A 24,926-nucleotide genomic window follows, 5' to 3' on the forward strand; every position below is an offset into this window, starting at 1 on the left:
ATTGGTTCATATTCTTATATTAGTTAAGCAAAACAAGAGCAAAGTTTACATTCAAAGCCATCATACAGGGAAAACATTTACCAGCTTAGAAGTATTACAAAACAATTCTAGCACCATAGCTCTGTTTCTGCCCTGGTGTAGCAGATGGAAGCATCATGCCGACTGAAAAATAACATGCATAGTTAAATGTACTTATATACTCACTTTGTGTAATGTAGTTGCTGTAAATGTACTGCTTTCTATTTGCCGTAAATACGATATGATGGTTATAGAATCTCTGATGTCTATCATCCAAAACATGTAGCCAGATAGACTAGAAATCCTTGTAAAGACTGCACAGTGTCTGAAAAGGCTAACATCTTGACCTGCAGTCTGTATATAATAAAAGCTGTGGTACTTCTGAGGAACCACCAGCCCTACTAAGCATATGGTGTGACAGGCACACGTCTCATTTATATTATCAGCAGGGCAGCTGCTTTGCTGAAAGTGTACATGCACAACTGCTAGATTTTTTTTGCATTTTGTATTTGACTATACTGTGCCTTCCCCCCTATCTTCCAACTCTTCTCAAAAGAAAGCTCGACTGAAGAGTGCAGATGTGAAGTTGTTCAATCTTGCCGTTCAGTCTTTACTGATAGGTTTGGAGCCGATCCTTCAGCTTCAATACGGCCGTTTGCAAAGCTTGAGGTTTACCAGTAGCTCGAGACCAAGCCCCTTATCCCATGATGCACTGATGGAATTACCTCAGATCTAGTTGGCCACAGCGTGGATCTCAGAGGTTCCACTTTGCTCGAGCCAGTATTTCATAAAAAAACGTGTTTTTCACAAGTTATTTTCCTCCTATCCCGTTGATACCCAGATTTCTACAGAAAGCAAAATCTCTGGGAAGGGACCATCATTCTTATAGCCCCTCATTGGCCTCGACAGATTTGGTTCTCATTTCTTCATCATCATCTGAGGAATGGAGAAAAAGTGTTTTGGTACCGATTTTTAAGAATAAAGGTGATGTGCAGAGCTGTAGTAAACACAGAGGGATTAAATTGATCAGTCACAGCATGAAGTTATGGGAAAGAGTAGTGGAAGCTAGGTTAAGAAGGGATGTGATGATTAGTGATCAGCAGTATGGTTTCATGCCAGGAAAGAGCACTACAGATGCGATGTTTGCTCTGAGAGTTTTGATGGAGAAGTACAGAGAAGGTCAGAAGGAGTTGCATTGTGTTTTTGTGGATTTAAAGAAAGCATATGACAGGGTGCCTAGAGAGGAGTTGTGGTATTGTATGAGGAAGTCAGGAGTGTCAGAGAAGTATGTAAGAGTGATACAGGATATGTACAAGGGTAGTGTGTCAGCAGTGAGGTCTGCGGTGGGAGTGACGGATGCGTTTAAGGTGGAGGTGGGGCTACATCAAGGATCAGCTCTGAGCCCTTTCTTACTTGCAATGGTGATGGACAGGTTGACAGACGAGATCAGACAGGAGTCCCCGTGGACTATGATGTTTGCAGATGACATTGTGATCTGTAGTGAGAGTAGGGAACAGGTGAAGGAGACCCTGGAGAGATGGAGATATGCTCTAGAGAGAAGAGGAATGAAGGTCAGCAGGACTAAGACAGAATATATGTGCGTGAATGAGAGGGAGGATAGAGGAATGGTGAGGATGCAAGGAGTAGAGGTGGCAAAGGTGGATGAGTTTAAATACTTGGGGTCAATAGTTCAGAGTAACGGTGAGTGTGGAAGAGAGGTGAAGAAGAGAGTGCAGGCAGGATGGAGTGGGTGGAGAAGAGTGTCAGGAGTGATTTGTGAGAGACTAGTACCTGTAAGAGTGAAAGGGAAGGTCTACAAGAGGGTAGTGAGACCAGCTATGTTATATGGGTTGGAGACAGTGGCATTGACAAAAAGGTAAGAGTTTGAGCTGGATGTGGCTGAGTTAAAGATGTTAAGATTTGCAGTGGGTGTGACGAGGGTGGACAGGATTAGGAATAAGTATATTAGAGGGTCAGCCCAGGTTGGAAGGTTTGGAGACAAAGCCAGAGAGGCAAGATTACATTGGTTTGGACATGTGCTGAGGAGGGATGCTGAGTATATTGGAAAAAAGATGCTAAGGATGAAGTTACCAGGTAACAGGAAAAGAGGAAGGCCTAAGATAAGGTTTATGGATGTGACGAGAGAGGACATGCAGGGGGTTGGTGTGACAGAGCAAGATGCAGAGGACAGGAAGAAATAGAAACGGGTGATCTGCAGTGGCGACCCCAAACAGGAACAGCAGAAAGAAGATGATCTCTTGGAGGATCCATGGATTCTGGACCTTCTGACACATCCGTCGGGGGACCTCCATCCTTCTTTGCAGTCACTGAAGCTAACAGCTTGGCTGCTCCAGTTCCCCTCATAACCAGGCTTCATAACTTTTCTAATGAGACAAAACAGATCCTCTTGCCTTCTCATAAGCCGTCCACCATAAGATTATATCTTAGTAAGTGGAAGACATTTTCCATATGGGCTTCTAAGCAGAACATTGATCCTTATCAAGCCCCCTTGACATCCATATTAGAATTCTTGACTATGATCTTTAATAAAGGAGCGGCAGCCACAACAGTTCGGTTGGCTGCTATATCTAACTTTCATCTTGGAGTGGACGCGCTAAACATAATGTCCCACAAGTTGTCCAAGGCCTTTCTCAAAGGGACCTTTCACATAAGGCCTCCAGTGAAAACTCCTTATTCTCCTTGGAACCTAAACTTTATGCTGTCTCGTATAATTCTCCCCCCGTTTGAACTAGCATCATCTTGTGATCTCAAGTTTTTATCATAGAAAACCATTTTTCTGGTAGCTATTACTTCTGCCCGCAGTGTGTCAGAGCTTCCAGCCTTATCTATCAGCCCTCCTTATTTGTTTTTTCTTACTGATGGAGTATCTCTTAGGACAATCCCTTCCTTTTTGCCCAAAGTTTGTTCAGAATCCAATATCAACCAAGTCAGTGAGTTACCAGTCTTCTTCCCTAACCATTCCAATAAATTGGAGTATATGCTGCACAAACTTGATGTTTACAGACAGCTCAGATTTTATTTGGACAGAACAAAAGATGTTAGAAAATCAGATCAGCTCTTTGTGTCATTCCCTGAAGCCAGAAAAGGTAGACCAGTGGCTAAAACAACGCTTTCTAAATGGCTATCTGATTGTATCACCTTTGTTTATTCAGCTGCTAATATGCCCTTACTGCACAAGATTAAAGTTCACTCAACCAGAGCAGTTTCTACATCTTCTGCATTCCAAGCCAAATTGCCTCTTGATAACATTTGTATTGCAGCCACTTGGTCTAAACCTCATACCTTTATTACTCATTACAAAGTTGATAAGGCCTCCAGGGACATTTCTTCTTTTGTGTCTACGGACCTGAAGAATGTGCTCCCATGAGCCGCCCGAGATTGAGGGTGCTAGGGACGCTACCCATCAGTAAAGAATGAACGGCAAGATTGAACAACTTCACATTTAAGAAGTTATGTACTCGCCATAATGTTCCATGTGAGTTGTTCCATCTCGCCTTCATTCTTATGTCCCTCCCTCCTTCCCCCACCTGGCTGATAGTTGACCTAGAGGTTGGTCTCATCCTGGTTGCTCAATTTTTCTTCCTCTCCATGGGAGGGTGTAGTTCACTTATGTAGCTATAGTACACGCAGCAAACAAGATCTGAGGTAATTCCAGCAGTGCATCATGGGATAAGGGGCTTGGTCTTGAGCTACTGGTAAATCTTGAGCTTTGCAAACAGCCCTATCGGAGCTGAAGGATTGGCTCTGAACCCATCAGTAAAGAATGAAGGCGAGATGGAACAACTCACATGGAATGTTATGGTGAGTACATAACTTCTTATTTCTTGAGGTGGGCAGAAGCAGAGGTCCGAGATTACCAGGTAACAGTCACAACTTTGTCAGTTTTCATTATATATTCTCATTGTTAGTAAATTTTCTCCAGCAAGACTTCCTTCATATCTTAAATGCAGGATATGTGAAGGGGATGTACCTATGCACAGGAAGTAAACAAAGTCATAATGCAAATTAATCTGTTAATGGGAGTGATTGAGAGTAAACTTGATTCTTTTTTGTGTGTATGTTTGAATGGTACCTAGTCTGGTACCAGTGTGTACCATTTTTGGGGACGGAAGTTACATACTATGGTATTTTATTTTTCTGGATAGCGGATTAAATGAGTATATCCCACAAAAATGGACTACTTAAACAATATGCTTCCTGTCAAGGAATCCAGTTTGCTTTGTTTCAATACCAGGTTCAAAAATCTTCTTGAATCTGTCCAGTATGAATGCACAAGTATGCTTTATACAAACTAAAGAAATATCTTGCATTTCAATATTTTAAAAAGGTAGCTATAAAAAGCATGAACAAACAGCAAATTATTTTCAGGCGCATTCTGAGAGCTAGACCCAGAGACACAATGAGGAATTGCATTACACATCTACAGAACCATGATATTCAGCAGTGGTAAATGATTGCTGTTCCCTCATAGTTCAAAGATTTGATTCTGACCTCTGGTTATGGACCTTCTAGAGTTTGGAATTTCCATGCTCTTGCCGTGTTGTGCCTGCATAAATTTTGTGCCATTGCTCAAAGCCATGATTAATGACTGACTACTCTGAAATGGTTATATATAAAAATAACCTTTAACCTTGCCTTGTGGCTTGTCTTCAAAGTTTAATGTACTGACCTACATAAATAATAGAGAGGAATACACAGACCACAACATGGTGCTCACTTTGTGTGTCTCTAGAGAATTGTGATGGACAATTTTCAATTCCCAGCACCTTTGCAAAAGCATCATCAGTATGTATCATGCCTGCTGTCACTATGTTTTCTTCAGCACTTGAAATATATTTCTAAACATTCTCCAACAGAAACATTTAACTTAAACTTTGCTGACTCGCTCCAGTTCCAAAAAAAACATTGAACATAGCAGCAATCAACAGAAACATTATCCAGCATTTTTTCCTAAATCTGTAGTGCTTTTTTTCCTGTGAAAAATGTCATTTATGTGCACTTCTGGAGATTCATTAGTTCTGCTGTTTATAAATTAATTATGTAGCAGTTTTTTTCATTGGGTATATGTTCTACTATTCTCAAAATATACACACCTACAAAATGAAACTCCTGCAAGAAATCTGATTACAATATTTTAAGATTTTTTAACCTTTGAAAGACAATGTAAATCTATAGTCACATTTAAAAGAGACATGACTAAAAAGTAACACACGTCGGTAGACATTTATATGCTGTAAAGCAAATAATTTGAATAATCTGTGAACTGGACTTGTTCTCTTGCGATAATATACATATGTAAAAAGACAATATTCCTGATGTTATCCTTATCAGAAGTGGTGTGTCTTCTTAAGTGGTTCATATTTTTCATTTTTTCTCTCCTAGTTCCAGATTTTTAGGAAACTGTCCCATGAACCTGTTGCAACACCCATTCCATCTGAAGTCACACCAAGACAGCTCACACGATTGTCATGGCCAGAAAGAACACCTACTCAAAAAAAGAAGATAGTGCTCAGAATATACAAAGAAAAGTGAATAAAAGTGCTGATTTATAATCTCAAATGATATTTTTAACCAAAATGGGCATAAAAGTTCTCACCACTTGTTTTATACTAGCAAGTCTGTTCCTTGACCATTACAATTTTTGAACATATTAGAGCTGTAAACATTGATCTAGGCAGAGCATAATTTATTAAGTTTTTCATATCATGGAACAGGAAAAGATACATTCACAATTGTTAGGTTTTGAAGTTGCATATCATGGAACAGGAAAACACATTCACAATCATTAATAGGTTTTGAAGTTGTACTCTATCCTCCCCAGGCTGGCAGAAAATAGTACATAATTTGCAGTCGGCTGTGCAACAGTATTATATTATAATCATATATGTAGTGCATGGTGATCATACCTCTCAACCTCTTAGTGCAAGAAATCTGGACAAAGCCTAATAAAATGGGGGGGGGGACAAAGGCCAAAAAATACGGACACATTTTAAATATTACTCTTATAAACTTAGGAATTTGTTAGAGTAACAGGGTTTGTTTTTAACATACATTTTTCTGAAGGAGTTGAAGTCTGAAACTCAAATGTATGTCATTATTTTATGACTTGAATCATCAGATCATCCCAGTGATTTGCCAAAAAACACAAATTTTACAAGGAACAGACCAAAAATATGAGCCAAACATGTAGACCTTCTGCGATAATCTGGACAGTTGAGAGGTATGATGGTAATTACACTCCAATATTCAAATAAAGGCAAATCAGCATGCACCCCCTGCTTTAGTTGCTAATGTCAGATTTTGGGCTAGGCAGTAAAATCTGCCAGTACTGACCAGCAAATGACAGCGGCTGAATAAAATATTTGTTTCTGCCTGCTGCCTTTACCCTATAACATGACCCTGACTTCCTATTATGAACTTAGAAAGTTACTAGAATAACAGGATGTGTGCTCACCTGCATTTTCTGAAGGATGTGAAGTCTGAAACTTAAATATATTTCATGATTTTATTAATTCAATCCTCAGTAATTCGTTTGAAAAAACATGGGCTTTATCAGGAGCGGACCAAACATAAATATCTGGACATTCTGTGAAAATCTGGACAGCTGAGAAACATAAAAGGTGAGTGTAAACATAAAGGACTGTGTTACACTGCCTTTCTGATAGCGAACGCCAAGTGCTTTATGGCTTTGAAAGATGGCAAAACACTTATTTTACTGTAACTAGTAGTACATGGAGCGCATAAAGCTCCAGGCACTCGAAAAAATTGTCATTGTGTCACTGCTCATAACTTAATATTATGTGCCCTTGACATGGATGCCAAGATTCATCTCTCAAGCTTTGCTCTCAAGGTGAATTACTTGGCACCCATATCTCAAGCCAATAAGTTAGTTAGGATCACTGACCCCCCCTTAGAATCCTTTATTTTGTACCCTGAACTGTCACATTCAAAGTGGTCTTTAAAGTCTGCAAACCGGATGTAAATGTTGTAATGGAGAACAGCCCTGCTCCAGTTCCTGAGGATTTTTACCACGTCTCTTCTAGAATTATATTTTTTAACATAAAACCTGTGAATGACAGGTGTAGAGACTTATTTAATTTGTGGGGGCTCCCAGCTCTTGCTTGATCTAAAGATTCCGGGTACCCTTTTAGTTACTGTTATTTCCTTCATCTATTTAGTCTTTCTTGGGAATGAGAGCTAACCAACAAGGTATGAAACTATTCCAGAAAATGTATCAAAAAATTGTCTCTCTAAGTAATTTAAATTATTGCACAAGATGTAAACATTCAAATTTATTCTCATTTTGTTATATGATATGAAACTTGACAAAAATAGGAAATTCTAGGATACAACACTTGTATATTATTGTTAAAATTACGCATCTTTGGAACAATATACCATTATATGGGTTCCTATTAGATGACCGAAGACGCATTCTTTCAAATGCGTCTTGGTCGAACTTGAAAAGATGAAAAGGCAAAATGATGAAGCAGCATATAAGCAAATTATTTCCCTTGGAAAGAAATCGCTTGGCCGCGTCCATTACTTTGCCGTTTACGTCACTGTAGTACGATCTCAGAGTTGGTATATGTACGTAGGGAGGGTGTGAGGGGCACAGCCCCCTCACTTTATGTTATGTTTTAAGTGTATTTTTTATTCTAAGCATTCGAGTTTGTAAGCTTTCGCTTACATGAGGTCGATAAATCATCATCCGCTTTTCTAAGCGTTCGATGATTTAATATAGACCCTTTGATATATATGACAGTCTGATGGATTGGAGTACTTCAAGAAATATTAGTATTCTTGGGCTGAGGGTAAAGTATATGTTCCACTTAGGAAATATGTGCTCCCAGATGGCCTTTTGGCTTGTGCACTACGGGGGGGGGGGGGGGCTTAATAAATAAGGTCTTTACCTCCTAGACAGAAGGTACAAAGTTTGATTCTAACACTGGGTTATTGGCTAGGCTTAAAATGACACTTAAGGGCAATTAGCCTAGCATTCACCTATTAATCTATGTGTGGGTAAGTGATATATTTTGTATACTCAGTATTTAAATCCCTTTTACTATTGTCTGCAAAGGGTAAGAAGGTGTTCATGTATTGATGTGCATATTTGGAGAATGTTTTTTGGAATTTACCATATCCATTTATTGTTGTATTGTTCTCCTTAGAATGTGTTAATTTTTTTATTTTATTTAATAAAGGATTTTTGACTGGAAACAGACTGTCTACCCTGCTTGGATTACTTTCAAATACTTAGTAATTCTGTATAATATTTCAAATTATATGTTTTTTCTATAATTTTTTTTTACTTAGGACGAGTTTAAGATTACTACTTCTACTACCATTATCTGATCTGATTAATGCACAGTGATTAACTAGATATATATGGATTGAAAATCTTCCACACAGAGAAGTTTTTTTTTTAATTTAAATGTGTTGTTTCGTTTTTTGTAATGTTCATCATTAGATCACTGATGCAGTAGCCTAAGCTCTGTTGAGCATATCCTACTAAAAAACGGATATCCAGACAGCTTCCAAAAGTTTAGGGCACCTTTCACACACCTGTGCATCCACTGGAACTTGAAGGTGAGCCAGTATAAAGGCAGAAATACAGGTGTCCAAAATCAGAACTATCTTGCTGCTGAAGCCGCTAGCAAGTCTATATCTCAGCCACAACTTTTCTGGTCAGCAGTCAGCTAGGTTTCATCAAATGGGCAGATAAGTAACCCATTTGGGACTATTTTCATATTTTTGTGAGAAATCTGTACCTATTCAGAATTTATGCCTAGGAATAAGGGCAAGTGTTGGTGTGGTTGACGGATTCCCTACAAAGATCACCATAATTCCCATCTGTTTTGTTTAGGTGAGGGATGAGGCATTCCATCGTGTGTAATTTGTATGTCTTTTACCCATAAGATCTTAGAAGCAGAAGTAGTTGTTCAGCATTAGGATCACCGCTGCAGTGGCCTCAGCTTGTGTGGATGATCTCCTGCTAAATATATAAGAACTAGACAGCTTCCAAAGTTTTCTTGATACCTTCCAGGTGCCCAAACTGTTAGTTAGCTTGAGCTGAGCTGACTAAAAAGAGATTTGAATGTCAAACCCTACAGAGCTTTCCTGATGGTGATGAGAGTGCTGCTCTGTGAGATTTGAGGATCACCTGTCAGCTAACACTGTTCCATCTCTGGGCAGATAAGCTCCCTTTGAGAAAATAAATTCTAATTTACTTTTTATGACAGTGAACCTCATTTTCTGAGAAACATAATTTATTCTGTTAGGAAAAAGTATTTTAATGACTCTCCTGTGACGGCATTACTTTTTCAATTTTGTGGTTAAAAAGTTGTTCAAATTAACTTTAAAATATTTTTCCTGTGGTAAAAGTTGTTTTATTTTTACTTTTGTAGGCTGGAGTAAGTGTTTAAAGTGCTTTTTACTGTACTTTAATGGGGAAAAGATACTTTTCCCTCCTAAAGTATCAGTTTTACTGACTATTGCTGCCAAGCTTCCCCAGAATGTGGCACCTTTTAAAGCATAACCATGGAACAATCCACCATTTCTTCGGTTCTTACTTCTTCCAGCCACAAAAGAAGAAAATTGTCAAATGGCCTTTGCCACAAAGCAGGCTGCTAATGTGCCTAAGCCACAGGTAGATCACTCTGCTGTGGCCAAAACTAGTTCTGCAGACCACTCATCTTTTTCACTGTGTACTCCTGGTGTAGTCTAAAAAGCCACCATGGTACCTAGGGCTTGGATATATCCTTTGCCGCTGTTAGAGTGCTCTTGGGGGCAAAGGAGAGCCAGTCTTGTTGATCCTGGGAGAAGGGGCAGAGAATGCTACCCTGCCTAGCCCACTCTTGTTGATCCTGGGAGAAGGGGCAGAGAATGCCACCCTACCTAGCCCACTCTTGTTGATCCTGGGAGAAGGGTCAGAGCATGCTGCCCTGCCTAGCCCACTCTTGTTGATCCTGGGAGAAGGGGCAGAGAATGCCACCCTGCCTAGCCCACTGTTGTTGATCCTGGGAGAAGGGTCAGAGCATGCCACCCTGCCTAGCCCACTCTTGTTGATCCTGGGAGAAGGGGCAGAGAATGCCACCCTGCCTAGCCCACTCTTGTTGATCCTGGGAGAAAGGGCAGAGAATGCCACCCTGCCTAGCCAGAAAGTTATGTTTATCCTTATGGAAGGTTTTGTCAATAAAAGTGAATTTGTTTCTGCAGAGGTTCCTGTCAAAAGAAACAGAAACTTAAATGTATGTCTTCTCCTGTCTCAGTTACTCTGCATAGGAGTAGTTTATTTGTCTTGGTTCGGCCTTAAGTGCAGGCTCTTGACTCTTCCTGTATAGCTATTTCTGGTAAAAGAAAAAGGGATTCTTCATTTTCTAAAGAAATTCAAGAGTCTGAATCTCAAAATAATTGTGAAAGCACATGTTGTGCTATCTTCACAGATTTCTGATTCAGGTTCTGACAGAGTGTGGCTTTAGCCAGTACTTTTGGAGGATTCCCTTTCTCTGAAACTATTTCCAGAATGTATCAGTTGCGTCGGTGGGAAAACAGTGATGTTTCTCAGTCCGTTAGGAAATACTACAATTTGTTACAACTGGAATTTCCAGAACCTACCCATATTCCTCTTGTTCTATCTGGAGGAAGGTTTTATCACAACCTGCAGTGTCTCTGACAGCCAACTTGTTGTCTCCACCTAAAAAAAACAAACAGATTGACTATATAAAGTGCCTGAGTCTCTTAAGTTTTAATAATCTCGTCCCAGATAAAACCCAACAGCGATTGCTTTAGAGAATCCAGCTGCTGCAAAGCATTTGCTTCATACTAATACCTCTCCTTCTGACAAGGATGTGAAGGCTTGGGACTTCCATTATGGCTGCACACTGATTAATGGCTTAACTTCAGTTCTCCCAGTATGAAAATACAAACTGAGAAAAAGGAATGCCATTGAAACTGATGTTTGGATAAAATTCAGTAACTGGCTAGTAAGCACACTGGTTTCCAGAAAAGAAGAAATTTGGAAAACATGAAAGCAAATCAATCAGAAATGTTGAAGAGAAAACACTGGGAAGGATTTTGCAGCAGTTCAGCAAAAAGCAGTTTAAGCTTCAGCTTTGGTTCAAGGGATGGCTTCCAGTAATTTAGAGGAAAAATAAATCAAATATATTTAGATGCAATTAAAATAAATGAAATATTATATAACAATTTATGTGAAGCATAAGGTTTGGTAATTTTAACTTATTACACTTTAACTGCAAAAATCAGAGGATGAAATAAAGAAAAATCTGTCTGAGAAAGACTTCTTAAGAAGAGCTGTTTCAAAAAATAAGAGTTATAAGGCAGAGTGCACAAAGAAAACCTGAGATTTTCTGCTGTATTAAAGAAACTGGGAGGAACAGACTGTATTAATTTTATGAAAGCACAAATAAGCAACTGGACTGGTGTTCCACAGCAGGATTTGATAACTGAAAGGGCACATTGAGTGTATGCTCCAAACCTGGCCATCAGAAAGCAGCCAAGACCTAGATTAGTAAATATGCAACCATACCAGCAGAAAGAGTTGATCTTGACAAAACTGTGGTAGAAGGGAAAATGTTAAACATTCGAGAGAACAGAGTGTTTGTAGAAAATGATTATTCAGTGTACACCAGGCAGAAGAGAAGCAAATTTATCTCCGCAATCCAGGAATGTCAAGAGGGAGCTGTAAGATTCAAGCTGATTTATCCAGTTGTCTTCAGAGTGTTTCTTCCTGGGGAACCAAAAACATTTTTTGATGCAAAAGAGGCTACAGAAGAAATAAAAAAAGTTTATCCAACAAAAAGTGAGCCAGAAAGCAGAAGGTGACTCTGCTTCTCATTTTTTTGACAGTAAAATTCATAGAGAGACCTTTCCAGTGAAACGTTTTTCAGTATTCCAAAAGAAAATAATTGAGATTCACAAAAAAACACAGGAGTGGAAGAAATGGGAGTGCCTTGGACCTGAAAAAGAGTTTAGTGTTGGGAGTTGGAGATAAAAAGAAAGAAGACCAGGAATACTGAAATTAGTACAAAATGGGAGACTATAAAACATTGATAGCATTTGTAATATGTGGCTTTGCAAGAAAAAGTGGCTGAAAAAGACTGGACTTTTGTTGACTTTGTTAAACTTGTGGATGGACTGTAAAGCATAAACCCCTCTTTGTCATTACTGTTTAGAAGGACACTAAAAGAGAAAAAAAGTAACTAAGTAAACATTTTTTTACTTATTGTTTGCATTAAACATTTTATGATTTAAACTGCATGTTATACACAGTAAAGCAGTTTGTGTAGTTTGTAGTCAGGGACAGTTTATATGTGAGGATGGGAGTCTTTTTAATGACTGTTTTATGTGTTAAAGATATTAAAGTGAACAAGTGCTTTTTTAAGTTGTTGGAAGTATAGGTTTTTCCAGAATAATAGAAGAATTGCTGGATAAAAGTGAATTTAATGTCAGTATGCGGTGATCTTGAACTGCTGGGGTAGATGTGGGATGTAAAAGTAAACTGATTATATTATATTATATTTTAGAATTAAGATATTTTCTCTTATTTATACAAAAATAAATAGCTGTATTAATGCCACTGGCTTGAGCTATAAAGTGTTTTTTTCCAAACAGGTAGGCTTTAAAAATAAGACAACATAACAGCCCCGAAAATGTTAAATTTCATACACCTGCAAAGATATTACATTGTGTTTTTTTTTCCATTAGAAAATGTTCAGTGGTAGTCAAAAAGTCTGTAACTGAAAACTGCTGTACATTCTGTTCAGAGTGAAATTTATAAAGATTCATTGCTGATGATGAGGTGTCTACAGGAGCAAGCAATTAATCCTGGGAGTTCTGAGCATTCTTTGCTGAGGGAAATACAAAATTTAAGGGTACAATGGCAAGCAGTTCAGTGAAAAATAAAGATTAAAATTATGAGAAGTGAATAAGAGATAGTATCTTCCATATTATCTTTAATACTTCAATGCATTTAGTAGAACAGTGTACAATTTAGTTTTGTTTAAAGTTAGCCAGTGGACTTTTTCTTATGGGTAAAAGTTAATGTTTTCTGAAAGCATACAAGTTGTTTTTTCACATCTGAGGAATAAAGACAAGAAAAGAACAGGCAGCAACCAGTGTACATGGGAATACAATCTGTAGCTTGTGCCTTAGCATGGATAACCTTCATTTTAGGTTAGGTAATGTCTGTGGATGCAGCTGTCAATTTGGAACAATTGCCCCTATCTGTTACATAGTTTTGTGTGTTTTTTCTAAGTTATTTGGGAATGGGGATGTTTTGAGAGTGCATTTTTTTTGTTTGAGGGTTTTCATGAAAAAGTTTTAAAGTTTGATACAGGTTCAGCTGGATATGAGAGGAAATGACTGCATAAAATATCAGCCTGTCAACCATTAGTGTGTGTATATAACACAAAAGTTGGAAATGCATATCCAAAAAACTGTCATGTATAATAGGTGGGAACAATAGCTTTTTATCATAATATCTATGCTAACCATATATTTTTAGAACTAACTGGACTTACAGGTCAAATGTTGGAGGTGTGATAGAGCAGAAAGAGGTAACTGGGAACATATTTTCTGGGAATGTAATGAGTTGGTAGACTTTAAAGATTCCCTGCAGACTGCTCTGTCAGAGATGCTGGGTGAGTGGGTTGGTGTGACTGGGAAGATGATTTTTTTTGAGCTATGATATGGACTGGGAATTGCCTAGATACAGTAAGGCCTTGCTGAGTCTAATTATGATGGCTGCAAAATGGGTAGTTGCTAGAAAGTGGAAATCAAAGTCTCAACCAACTTTACTAGAAGTAGAGAATATAGTAACAGAGTTAAAACTACTGGAACAAGGATCTTTAGAAAAGGGTAAGAGCAAATTACATAGGAAAATGGGAACTGTGGGATCAATACACGCAGAAGAGGAGCAAGGTTTAAAAAAGGCAGGATTTGAATGAGCTATGTAATGACTAGCAATGACTGGATATTCTAAAAGCGATGTATGTTTGCAGCTACAGTTGTGTTGGCATGGTTTGGAATGTATAATGTTTGCAGCTAAGATCATGTTGTTATGTTTTATTGTTATTTATATAAATGTGACATGGCCTATGTCATACATGATAATTTAATACAGATGTTTCTTGTTTAAAAAAACGGTCTTACAGCTATACACAAAAAGGAATGAGTATTGAATTATATTAAGAAGAGCAGAGTGCAAATAGTAGTACTGCTGGAGACACATTTGGAAAGGAATGAGCATGTGAATGTGATGGATATTCAGCAGAATATCAGGAAAAAAGAAAAGGGAAGTAATTATGCTAATTTCTAGATGGGCTCCAATAGTTACTGAATAGGAAAAAAGATTGTAATAGTACATTTGAAGTAGTAAAGGTCTATTGGCAAGGGAGGAGCATTACACTGACATTTTACCAAAAACTGCTATTATAGAGCTTAAGAAAATTTGGGGAATTAATCAGCTTTCAGCAGGAAATATTACTTATAGATGAGGAGTGGAACTTGATGTGCAATAGTCAGGATGTATCGGGGGGGGGGGGACTAGAATGGAAAATATAACAAAACAAAGTAGAATTCTTAAGACAGTTATGAAAATATTTGGTATGGAAGATGTGAATTCAGTAGTAAGAACTGAGAATTTACATATTATTCCTCAAGATGCAATAACAGCTACAATAGATAATGCTATTTTACGTGAACATTTGCATTTAATTGAAAGCTTCAACACATATCCAATGTCTGTTTCAGATCATGCATTAGTAAAAAGACACTGGCACTTTCCCACATACCTGCTAAAAAGAGGAATTTAAGAAATGGGTAGTGGAAATTTGAGTGTTATTAAGAAAGATAGAAATGTCTTCAGAAGTTATAGCTAGTAAGTGGGATAAAATAAAAATGGAATTTAAAACCAGAGTAGAAATAAAAGAGAAAGATATGGTTAATAAGTAATATGAATTACTTAGAGGGGCTGACAAAGGTTAAACTATTGCAGAGTAAGTCGAACCTCACAAAACAAGAAGAGGTGCAAATGTAGAGTGCAAAAGAGAAAATAAGGGATCTGGATAATATACATGAGTTTAAAAAGACTGCTGTTAAGAAAATATTTTTTGATGATAACTGCAGAGCACAAAACGTTTAGCACAGTGGTTCAGGTAACAGAAAGTAGAAGGGTTGTTGCCAAACTTGGGGAACCAATAGCAAGAAAAATAACCAAAAGTCTTGTACAGGTTTTAGAGATATTTCATAAATTTTATAAACATTTGTACAAGCAGAGAAATGTGGAAATGAATAAAGAGCACAAATGGAATTATTTATGGAAGACTTAAGTATGCCAAGGTTAGTTGTAGATGAGGCTCAACAACTAACAGTAAAACAAAAAAAGTAACTCACAAAGTGATGTAAAAATAAGTTTAATAGCAAAGCTTTCAATGTAAAACTCTTCTTCAGTGCTTAAAACCATACTAAACACATTTTAAACATGAACAAATTGAGACCAATAGAATCACATCAACAATAAAATAATTAAAATAAAACAATTAAGTGCTTATTTCATGGAAAAAGACCTTCTTTTAAGAACAGGTTTTAAACTCACAGTATAATTCAGCCCAGGGGGCACATCTGTTTGAAAGTAATTAATTAATCCAGCTATATTCAACATTCTCAGTATTCAACAGAAATCCCCTCTTCTAATACTTCTTCCAATTGTATTTATAACCCTAAATGTAAAGCTATGCATTTTTTTCTGAGCTTATAATATGTTTAGCTAAGACATTACTCCACCTCCCTTTGTATGTCAGATAGGTGCTAGCCTATCCATTCTTTTAACATCCTGGTGTTTTTTTCTAACATAAAATGAAGTACATTTTTCACAGGTGGCTAAGTAAATCACATTTTTGGTTTTACAAGTTACAAACGTGAAAATAAAATGTCTGACTTGTATTAGGGTGCACAATAACATTGTTTTTATTTACATAGCGATAAAACTGTCAATCATAGCAAGAAACAGTATTTTTATTTTTAATTATAGCATTCATAAAGCACATTTGTTTCTTTAAAACTATATTTCCTAAAGGCAAAACTAGGTGACTAAGTAACCTACAATTTCTTTACCCACATCAGATGTACATAGTATAGACCAATTTTTTTTGTTTTTGTACACCCTAATAAAAGTAAGACATTTTACTTTCATAAGTTTGCTACTTGTAAAACCAAGAATGTGGTTTACTTAGCCACCTGTGAAAAATGTACTTCATTTTATGTTGGAAAAACCTACAGGATATTAAAAGAAAGGCTAGCCCAGTATCTATCTAACATATGCAGGGAGGTGGAGAGTAATGCCTTAGCTAAACATATTATAAGCTCAGATAAACTGCATAATTTTCCATTTAGGGTTATAAAAAACATTGAAAGAAGTATTGGAGGAAGGGATTTGTGTTGAATGCTGCGAATGTTGATTATAGATGGATTAATTACTTTCAAGCAGATGTGCCCCTTGGCTGAATGATACTGTGAGTTTAAAACCTATTCTTGAGAGAAGGTCTCTTTCTCCATGAAATAAGCACTTAATTGTTTATTTTAGTTTTTATTGTTGCTGCGCTTCTGTTGGTCTGAATTTGTTCATGTGGTGCATTTGTGAAAATGTGTTTATATGATTTTAAGCACCGAAGAAGAGTTTACCTCAAAAGCTTTGCTATTAAACTTATTTTTACATCACTTTGTGAGTTCCTTTCATTTGAAACTCTATATTGGGTGTTTACCAGTCTGGTTTTCTTCTCAACAGCTAACAGTTAAGATAGGAGGGATGAGATAAAAACAGTGATGTATACTCAGTCTTCAGAAAAGTTTCCAGGAGCAAGTAGTATTCCTGTCAAAATTTGGAAATTAGGAGGCAGGAAAGTGATAAAGATCTAGAAGATTTTTCTCAAGAGTATTTTAAAAGGAGGGCAAGCATCGACATCTTGGAAGAAAGCTATGGTGGCGGTATTACCTAAGGATGGTAAAGAACCATCAGACCCAGCTTCATACAAACCCATTTAAATTTTAAACCATGATTATAAAGTGTTTATGTCTATACTAGCTAAAAGAATGGCAAGGGTTTTGCAAAAATTGATAGATATGAATTAATGAGGTTTTGTAGAGGGGAAGCAAACTTTTGACAACAGTAATAGAATAGTGATGATCCAGAAAGAAGCAGAATATTAGGAAATATCACTGTTGTTGGTGGGTCTTGATGCAGAAGAAGCATCTGACAGAGTAAGCTGGGATTTTGTGAGTAGGGCAATGGAAGCATTTGCATTCCCTGATACAATAAACAGGTTAATTAAGAGGATATATGGAGGATCAGAGTCAAGAATTAAAGTGAGAGGGTGTCTCCCTGTTAATTTCTGTTTGAACAGGAACTAGACATGGGAGTGTTCTCCTTCCCTCCGTGTTATATTTAGAGCCATAATCAAAGAAAATAAGGGACTTAGCCGTAAATTATGTACCCACACACAAACTGGTTCAGCAATACCCATATTTATTGGAACACGATAAGATGAAGTGTTTAGGAGTATGGATTAAATTACTTTTGTTATGGAAGTTAACAATATGGGGAAAGAGACTAAACTAAAGATAATACAAAAACTGAGACATTGGAAGCACTTTTTGTGGATATGGATAGTAAGATACAAGCACTGAAAATGTTTTTAGTTCCTTTAATTTTATATATGGGTTAGGCATATTTTATCACCCACAGAAGAAGTTGTGGGCAATAATTAATAGAGTTGAAGGAATTTATCTGGGGGGCGAGAGTTAAGTGGGATAAGTTGAGCCTTCCAATAGAACAAGGTGGTTTAGGATTACTTGAGATGAAGGGATATTTTAAAGCTACACATTTAAGGCTCATGTACATAATATATGCAGAAAGTTATAATTCAAAATGAAAAAGAATGATGATGAAGCAGAGTAAAGTTCAAGGGAAAAAAGAGAGAATGGGATTTTGGATGCAGATCCTTAAAGAGAATAATAACCATACAGAGTATTATATTCACAGAGTAGCAGAAAATATTCTAAGAACTAAGCCAGCAGGAGAATGGAGAAAGGAAATGTTGCTAATAGGGATTATAGCCCACATGGCTCCAAAAAATAGGCAAGAGGGGGCTGGAATTTACTGGAGAAAACTGGCAAAGGAACCAAGATATTGGGCGCAAATAACTAGAGAGGGAAAGGTAATAGAGTGGAACGAGGCGCAGTGGTGCAGCGGTTAATGCTGTCGCCTCACAGCAAGAGGTTCTCCGGTTCGATTCTCGGCTGGGGTGCCTTCTGTGTGGAGTTTCCATGTTCTCCCTGTGTTTGCGTGGGTTTCCTCTGGGTACTCCGGTTTCCTCCCACATTCTAAAGACATGCTTCTGGAGTGTTTCTCCCCGGGCCTCCACTGAAAACAGGATCTGTGGATCCTAGTCGGACTTTCCCAGTCAACAAATGTTAAATAAAAAAATAAATAAATGTAGACTGCAGGCTGGAGACTGTGACTGACATCAGAGTGTAGATGAAAGGGATAGGGGAATCTTTAATGAAAGACCTGCACTGGAAGGATTTTTTATTCATAACTAGAACAGAAGTTTGCTGTTAAAAAAGGGATAATTACTAAGGTATATAAAGTAGTGCACAATAACTATAAGAATCAATCAGAGGAGGTTAGAAAACACTGGGAAGAGAGTCTGGAAAGAAGGTTTACAAGACAACAATGGGAGGATATAACTATTGCTTCCAAGTATGTAACAAAGTCCAGAAGGTTTAGGATCTTTGCTTGGAAGTGTTTGCATAGGTATTTTTGTATCCCGAGCAAACTTCAAATATTTCTTCCTCAGGTAGATAGCAAATGTTGGAGGCAAGATGGGGAAGAAAGAGGTAGCAGTGAACATGTTTTTTGGGAGTGTAATGAGTTTCTGTACGGAGTACTAGGTCAGAAATATTGAGCGAGCAAATTGGCTGTAGATAACAATATGATTTTTTGAGCCCGGTCACAGGATCTGAATTACATCGACATAGTAAGACCTTATTAAGTTTAATTCTCTTAGCTGACAAAAAAGCATTTACTAGGAAATGGAAATGAAGGTCTAAATGAACTGTATTTGAATTATTGAATATTATAAATGAGATAAAAAGAAATGGAACAGTGATCTTTAGAAAAGGGAAGGAGGAAATTACATAGAAGTGGAAATTGTGGGAACAATGCATGCAGAATAATGTTCAGGAGGAGGAGTGAGGGTTAAGGGAAGGCAGCAATTCAGCAATTTATGTAATGTTGGACTGATGGTAATTACAAAGAATGAAATAAAAGATATATGTGATGTATAATGTATGTAAATGGAAATAAATAATATAGTTTGTTTTCTTTTCTGTTAATGTATGCTTGCCTATGTCTTAAATGATAATTTAATAAAGATGGTTAAAAAAAGGATGGCAAGGCTTTTGATAAGTTTGGGGGAAAATTTACCCTTGTGTCTGGTAAACACCGTAACTATTATGCCAACCCCAACTACCCTTCTGCAACACTTGTTTTTAGAATTCTCAGCTCTCAGGCTTGTATCTTAAAATGTATACTTGTCTGTTGTGAAAGTATCATGAATATTTTAATATGTTTTTCTTCTTGTAAGGAGGAACCTGATTTATTTTACTTGGCTTCTTATCTGTTTCAGATGACCACCCAGTGTTTGAAAAGTGCCCATGACTCTGCTGATGCCACCTCCAGGGCTGTGGCTACTGGTACTGTGTTGAGGAATTTGCCTGGCTGCATTCTCGAAACCTCCGAGAGGATGTCAAAATTAAATTTTGAACTCTCCCTTGGGTAGTGAACTACATTTTGGGCCTTCAGTTGGAGAGGTCAATAAAAACTGTGATGAGAGAGAGACAGCAATGCTGATTCTAGGAATCTCTCAGATTTTTCAGCCTTACTTCTCTAAGTTTGCTAAGAGATTCAATTCCCTCTGCTATAATTTTCCCTAAAAAGCAAAATAAATAGACCAAGCAAAGTGCTGGTAAGCAAGTGTTTAGGAAGCAATGGCAGGGAGGTTCCAAACAGAAATCTGACCCCCCCCCCAGAACAAAGGACAGTCTAATAAGTCTGCATGACTCTATGAAGGACCCCCCCCAGCAATCCCTTAATCCTTCCAGAAAGTCTGAACTCTGAACCTCCATTTCTGTCTTTGGCAACAGTTTCAGACAGATGGGTTCTGAGTGTTATAAATGGCAATTTGAGTTGTCTTCCTTTTTGAGAATTCCTCCTCACCTGCCAAATCAGACTCTTCTCTTCCCCCCCCCTGTCATTCAGCATATACATATAAACATAAAAGATGTTAGCTTTCATAAATATGTTCAACTCTCTGAATCATCTGTGGTCCCCAGCACTTCTACAAGTGTTTATAGACAATATCACAGAAATGTGGAATGTAAACAAGTGGCGGGGGGACCAGCTCTTACCCTCTGTGCAGACTAACCATGGTAGCCTGTGACATAGCCTTTCAGCAAAATCTCACTCTACAAGTGTCTTTACATACTGTCAGAGCAAAGCCATGTCACAGAACAGCTGAGTAGGACCAGAACAGACCCTTAAGAATGGAAACTGAATCAAAGAATCTTCCAAGAAATTATACAACTGTGTGGAACACCACAAAAAGTCTACTTTCCTCCACTTGCAACAATCATTTAGCAGAATTCTACTTCAGGAGTACATGCAAGAAGGCCTGGAAGACAGATACTTTTTCTTTTCCTTGGACAAGAATGTTCCTGTATGCCTTTTCACACTTTCTACTAATATCCTTGGTCATTCTGAAGATTCAGAACTCATCAGAGGTCATTGAGGTGACTCCCTTCTGACCCAGGCAACAATGGTTCTCCCTCCTTTGGAAATGGCCTGAAGCAATTACCACAATTTTCCTCACAGACTGGATCTACTCACTCAAAAGTATGGGTGTTTGCTACAGCCTGACCCTAAACATCTTCAACTAACTGTCTGGATGACAAATTTTAATACCTTTTAGGCACCTTTTTTCTGGGGACATGCAGCAGATGTTAACGGAGGCATAAAAGTCTGCTACTAGAAAATCATACACTAGTAAATGGAAAAAGGTTTTCTCATTGGTACCAGGAAAAGAACCTACACCTGTTCAGGGCTAGTGTTTTTCTGGTTCTACAATATTGTGAGAGTTACTATACTATGGCCTGTCTTACTCCTCAGTCATGGTTCATGTTTTGGCCATTTCAAGGTGTTTGCCTGTGGATTCCCCTTTTTCAAAACAATCTTATTTGAAAATGTTTTTGGAAGAGATATTGGATAAGAAGCCTCCTATGAAGCAGGTGGCCCCTTCTAGGGGTCTTAATTTTGTGTTAGAAAAACAAATTCTTGCTCCATTTGAACAAGCTCATCAGGCTAACTTGAGGTTCTTGAAATGGAAAATGGTTTTACTTATTGCTCTGACCTCTGCTAGAAGAGTATCTGAGTTGCAAGCTCTCATGCTGGGTCAACTTTATCTCATTTTCTATAAAGATAGGGTTTACTTAAGAAACAATCCTTCACTTATGCCTAAAGTGATATCTGTGTTTACCTTAATCCAAGCTATCCATCTCCCTCTCTTCTTTCCAGAACCTAAAAATGAGGGAGAAAATATTTATATTTTTATTTATTTTATTTTTTCATTTTTTTTTTTGGTCTGGGTTAGTCACACTAGGCAAGTAACTTCTTTTCTTGGGAGATCCAAGGTGGTATTTATAGTTCTAGGGGAAATTTGGCCAGGGCCTTGGGGAACTTCCCTTTCTCTTTTTGTTAGGTGCCTTGAAATCTTTTACATCCACATGTGCTACCACCAGCTCAAGCAGATGGGGCCTCATTTTAACATCTCATCCAAACAATGAATATTCCTTATCCTGGATTTCCACAGACAACTCAGATACTACCTTGGCAGAAAAATCTTTCAGAGCTTCTGATCAGTTATTTATTTCTTAGGAAGGTAAAAAAAAGTACAACCTAAATCAAAACAGACTACTTCAAAATGGTTATCTTATGCTAGTACCTTTTGTTACACCCACCACGACAAAACTATTCTAGGCAGAGTCTCAAGGCCCATTCAACCAGGGTCTTGGCTTCATCCGTGGCAGTTTGTAAAGAACTGGATTCTAGAAGTAGTCTAGAAGCAGCAACTTGGTCCTCTGTGCACACTTTTACAAAGCTCTATAAACTAAATTCCCTCTCCAGGTCTAGGACAGTCCTTGCTATCACCATTCTTCAGGGGTTCGTGGACTCTCATTCTTCTTCCTCCCAGTTATGTTAAGCCATGATAATCTGCTCATACATCTTATTTATTTATTTTATTTATTTATTTACATTTGTTTACTGGGGAATTCCGACTGGACGCAGGTCCTTTTTCAGCGGATGCCCGGGGAGAAAAGCTCCACATCATATACATGATAGAGATACAAAGTTGAAGCAATAGTAAACAACATTACAGGTTGTTGGCTTTAATACAATAACAAGATATTATCAACAGTATATACAGTAAATGTTGCAAGTTGAGATAGTTTCTTGTTGTTTATAATATTAGTAACAAAGTTGTCAGACAAGATGTTAAAGTATGTAAAGACAACTAGCTAATTGTGACTGTAGTTAGTAGTGGCGGTAGTATAGTTGGGTTAAGAGTCTAGGTGGAAGGGGGGGGTAAGGGTGGAGGTGTTAGTCTGGATTAGAACAAGGACAAAGCCAGTGCAAATTTAAGTGGAATTTGAGTGTAGTCTTGAAAAGGCTGCTGGAAGGTGGAGTAGTTACAGAGGGTGGAAGATTGTTCCAAAGTTTAGATATGGTACATGAAAATATGGCTTCTCCTGCTGAGTTTTTGGGTTTGATAACAGTGAGTTGATTTTTGTTGCTTGATCTTAGGGGTGTAGTGGGGAGATAGGGTTGGAGAAGGGTTTGAAGGGAAGGGATATTAAGGGGGTGGTTAATAAGTTTATGAGCGAGGGTGAGTTGATTAAAGTGAAGGAGATGTGGGAGTTCTAGCCAGTTTAGTTCTTTAAGGGAGATACAGTGATGGCTGCGGTAGGAGGTTCCAGTGGCAAATTTAGCAATTTTGTTGTAACAAGCATCCAGCTTGTGTAGGTCTGTCTGTCTAAGGTTGGTAAGTATGGGGAATGCATAGAGTAGGGTGGAGATTAGCTGGGAATTGGCTATGGAGATTCTAGCCACCTTGATTAGGAATTGGCGGCTTCGATATAATGCAGCAAGTTTCTTGTGAACTTTTTTTATTGTGAGAGATATGTGGGTGTCAAATCTAAGTTTGTTGTCTATTTCCACACTAAGTAATTTTGTGTGTTCTGGTGGAGAGATGATGGTATTGTCTTTGACAAGAATGTTGAAGTGGGGGGTGTTTTGGGTGGCTTTGGAAGGTATGAATAGGAGAAGTTTTGTCTTACTTGGGTTGAGTAGGAGCTGAGCATTGGATAGCCAGCTTTCTACAGAAGAGAATGATTCCTGTGTGATTTGTTGTAGTTCTGGTAGAGTGGTGGCAGAGCAGATGAGAATAGAGTCATCTGCATACTGTATAAGAGATGCTTGTGTGGTGGCAGTATGTAGGTAGTTAGTGAAAAGTGAGAATAGCAGAGGGCCAAGGATAGACCCTTGGGGAACTCCGAGAGTAACTGTGAGGCGAGGTGATGTGTTATTGTCCCAGATTACTGATTGCTGGTGTGGGTGTAGATAGCTGTGGGACCAGTTGCAGGCTGATTGTGAGAAGGAGAGGATGGTGAGAGTAGAGAGTAGTAGCTCATGAGATACCATGTCAAAGGCCTTTGAGAGATCTAGAAATACGGCAGTAGAGAAGAGGCCATTGTTTTTGTGATGAAGTACAGTGTTGGTGAAAGAGAGCAGAGTGGATGTAGTGCTGTGATATGGCCTGAAACCATGTTGGGTTTTGGAGAGGAGATTATTAGCTAGGAGGTAGTTGGAGACCTGGGTGTTGATGCATTTTTCAAGTATCTTGGAGAGAGGGGAGAGGATAGCAATTGGGCGGTAATTGGAGAGGTCAGTGGAGGGAGTGCCTTTGTGAAGGGGAATGATGTGGGATATTTTCCATATCGAGGGAACATATCCTTCTGTTATGTAATGGTTGATTAGAATTGAAATTGGGTATGCTAGTGTATCAGATGCAATTTTCAAGTATTCAGAGGGGAGGTTGTCAGCTGCGAGTTTGGTGGGTTTAAGTTTTGGCAATAGTCTTTTTATGTTGGAGGTAGGTACTGAGGTGAAGAAGAAAAGAGGAGTGGGGGGGTTAGGGTTAGGAGTTGAGGGGGCTGTTGTAGGGAAGTGTTGTTTGTTTAGAGATGTTATAATTTCAGTGAAGTGTTTGTTGAATGATTCAGCAATACTGCTGGAGGAGGGGGGAATGGACAGCTGGGGGATATCAACCTTCCCTGGGTGGAGGATAGTGTTAATAGTGGACCAGAATTGCTTAGGGTTGTGGTTGGTAGAGTTTAGGGTGGATTTATAGTAGAGGGATTTGTCTAATTTTATATGCTTTTTGGCTTTATTGCAGAGTTCAAGGAATGATTGCCTATCTGAGTTATTTTTTGTTAGTCGCCAGTGCTCCCAGGCCTTATCTCTGGATTTCATTAGGGTTCTGGTGGTCTTTTGTAACCATGGGGCACACCTGGATCTGACTTTGGCATTTCTTACAGGAGCATGGATGTTTAGGATGGAGAGGAAGGTACTGTTGAAGAAGTGGACAGCCTCATCTAGTTTGAGGTATTTTAGTGGTGACCAGTTAATGTTTTGCAGGGTGGAGATGAAGGAGTTGGGGTTGAAGTTGGACTTGTTCCGTATTTGCTTGTGGATA

General features: G+C 38.2%; 1 protein-coding gene across 1 annotated transcript in view; it reads right to left on the reverse strand.

Moving 5' to 3' along the window:
• Positions 1 to 3,725: 3,725 nt before the first annotated feature.
• GNB3 (G protein subunit beta 3) overlaps positions 3,726 to 24,926 on the reverse strand; it is a 549,058-nt gene continuing 527,857 nt past the window's right edge. The window contains exon 11 of the mRNA XM_044079608.1: positions 3,726 to 5,524. Within this exon, the coding sequence (XP_043935543.1) occupies positions 5,418 to 5,524 (107 nt within the window). The 3' untranslated portion in view covers positions 3,726 to 5,417. The remainder of the gene's footprint in view (positions 5,525 to 24,926) is intronic.

Source organism: Protopterus annectens, chromosome 8.part0, assembly GCF_019279795.1.
Source record: "Protopterus annectens isolate FY-2018-M chromosome 8.part0, PAN1.0, whole genome shotgun sequence".
Classification (NCBI taxonomy): domain Eukaryota; kingdom Metazoa; phylum Chordata; order Ceratodontiformes; family Protopteridae; genus Protopterus; species Protopterus annectens.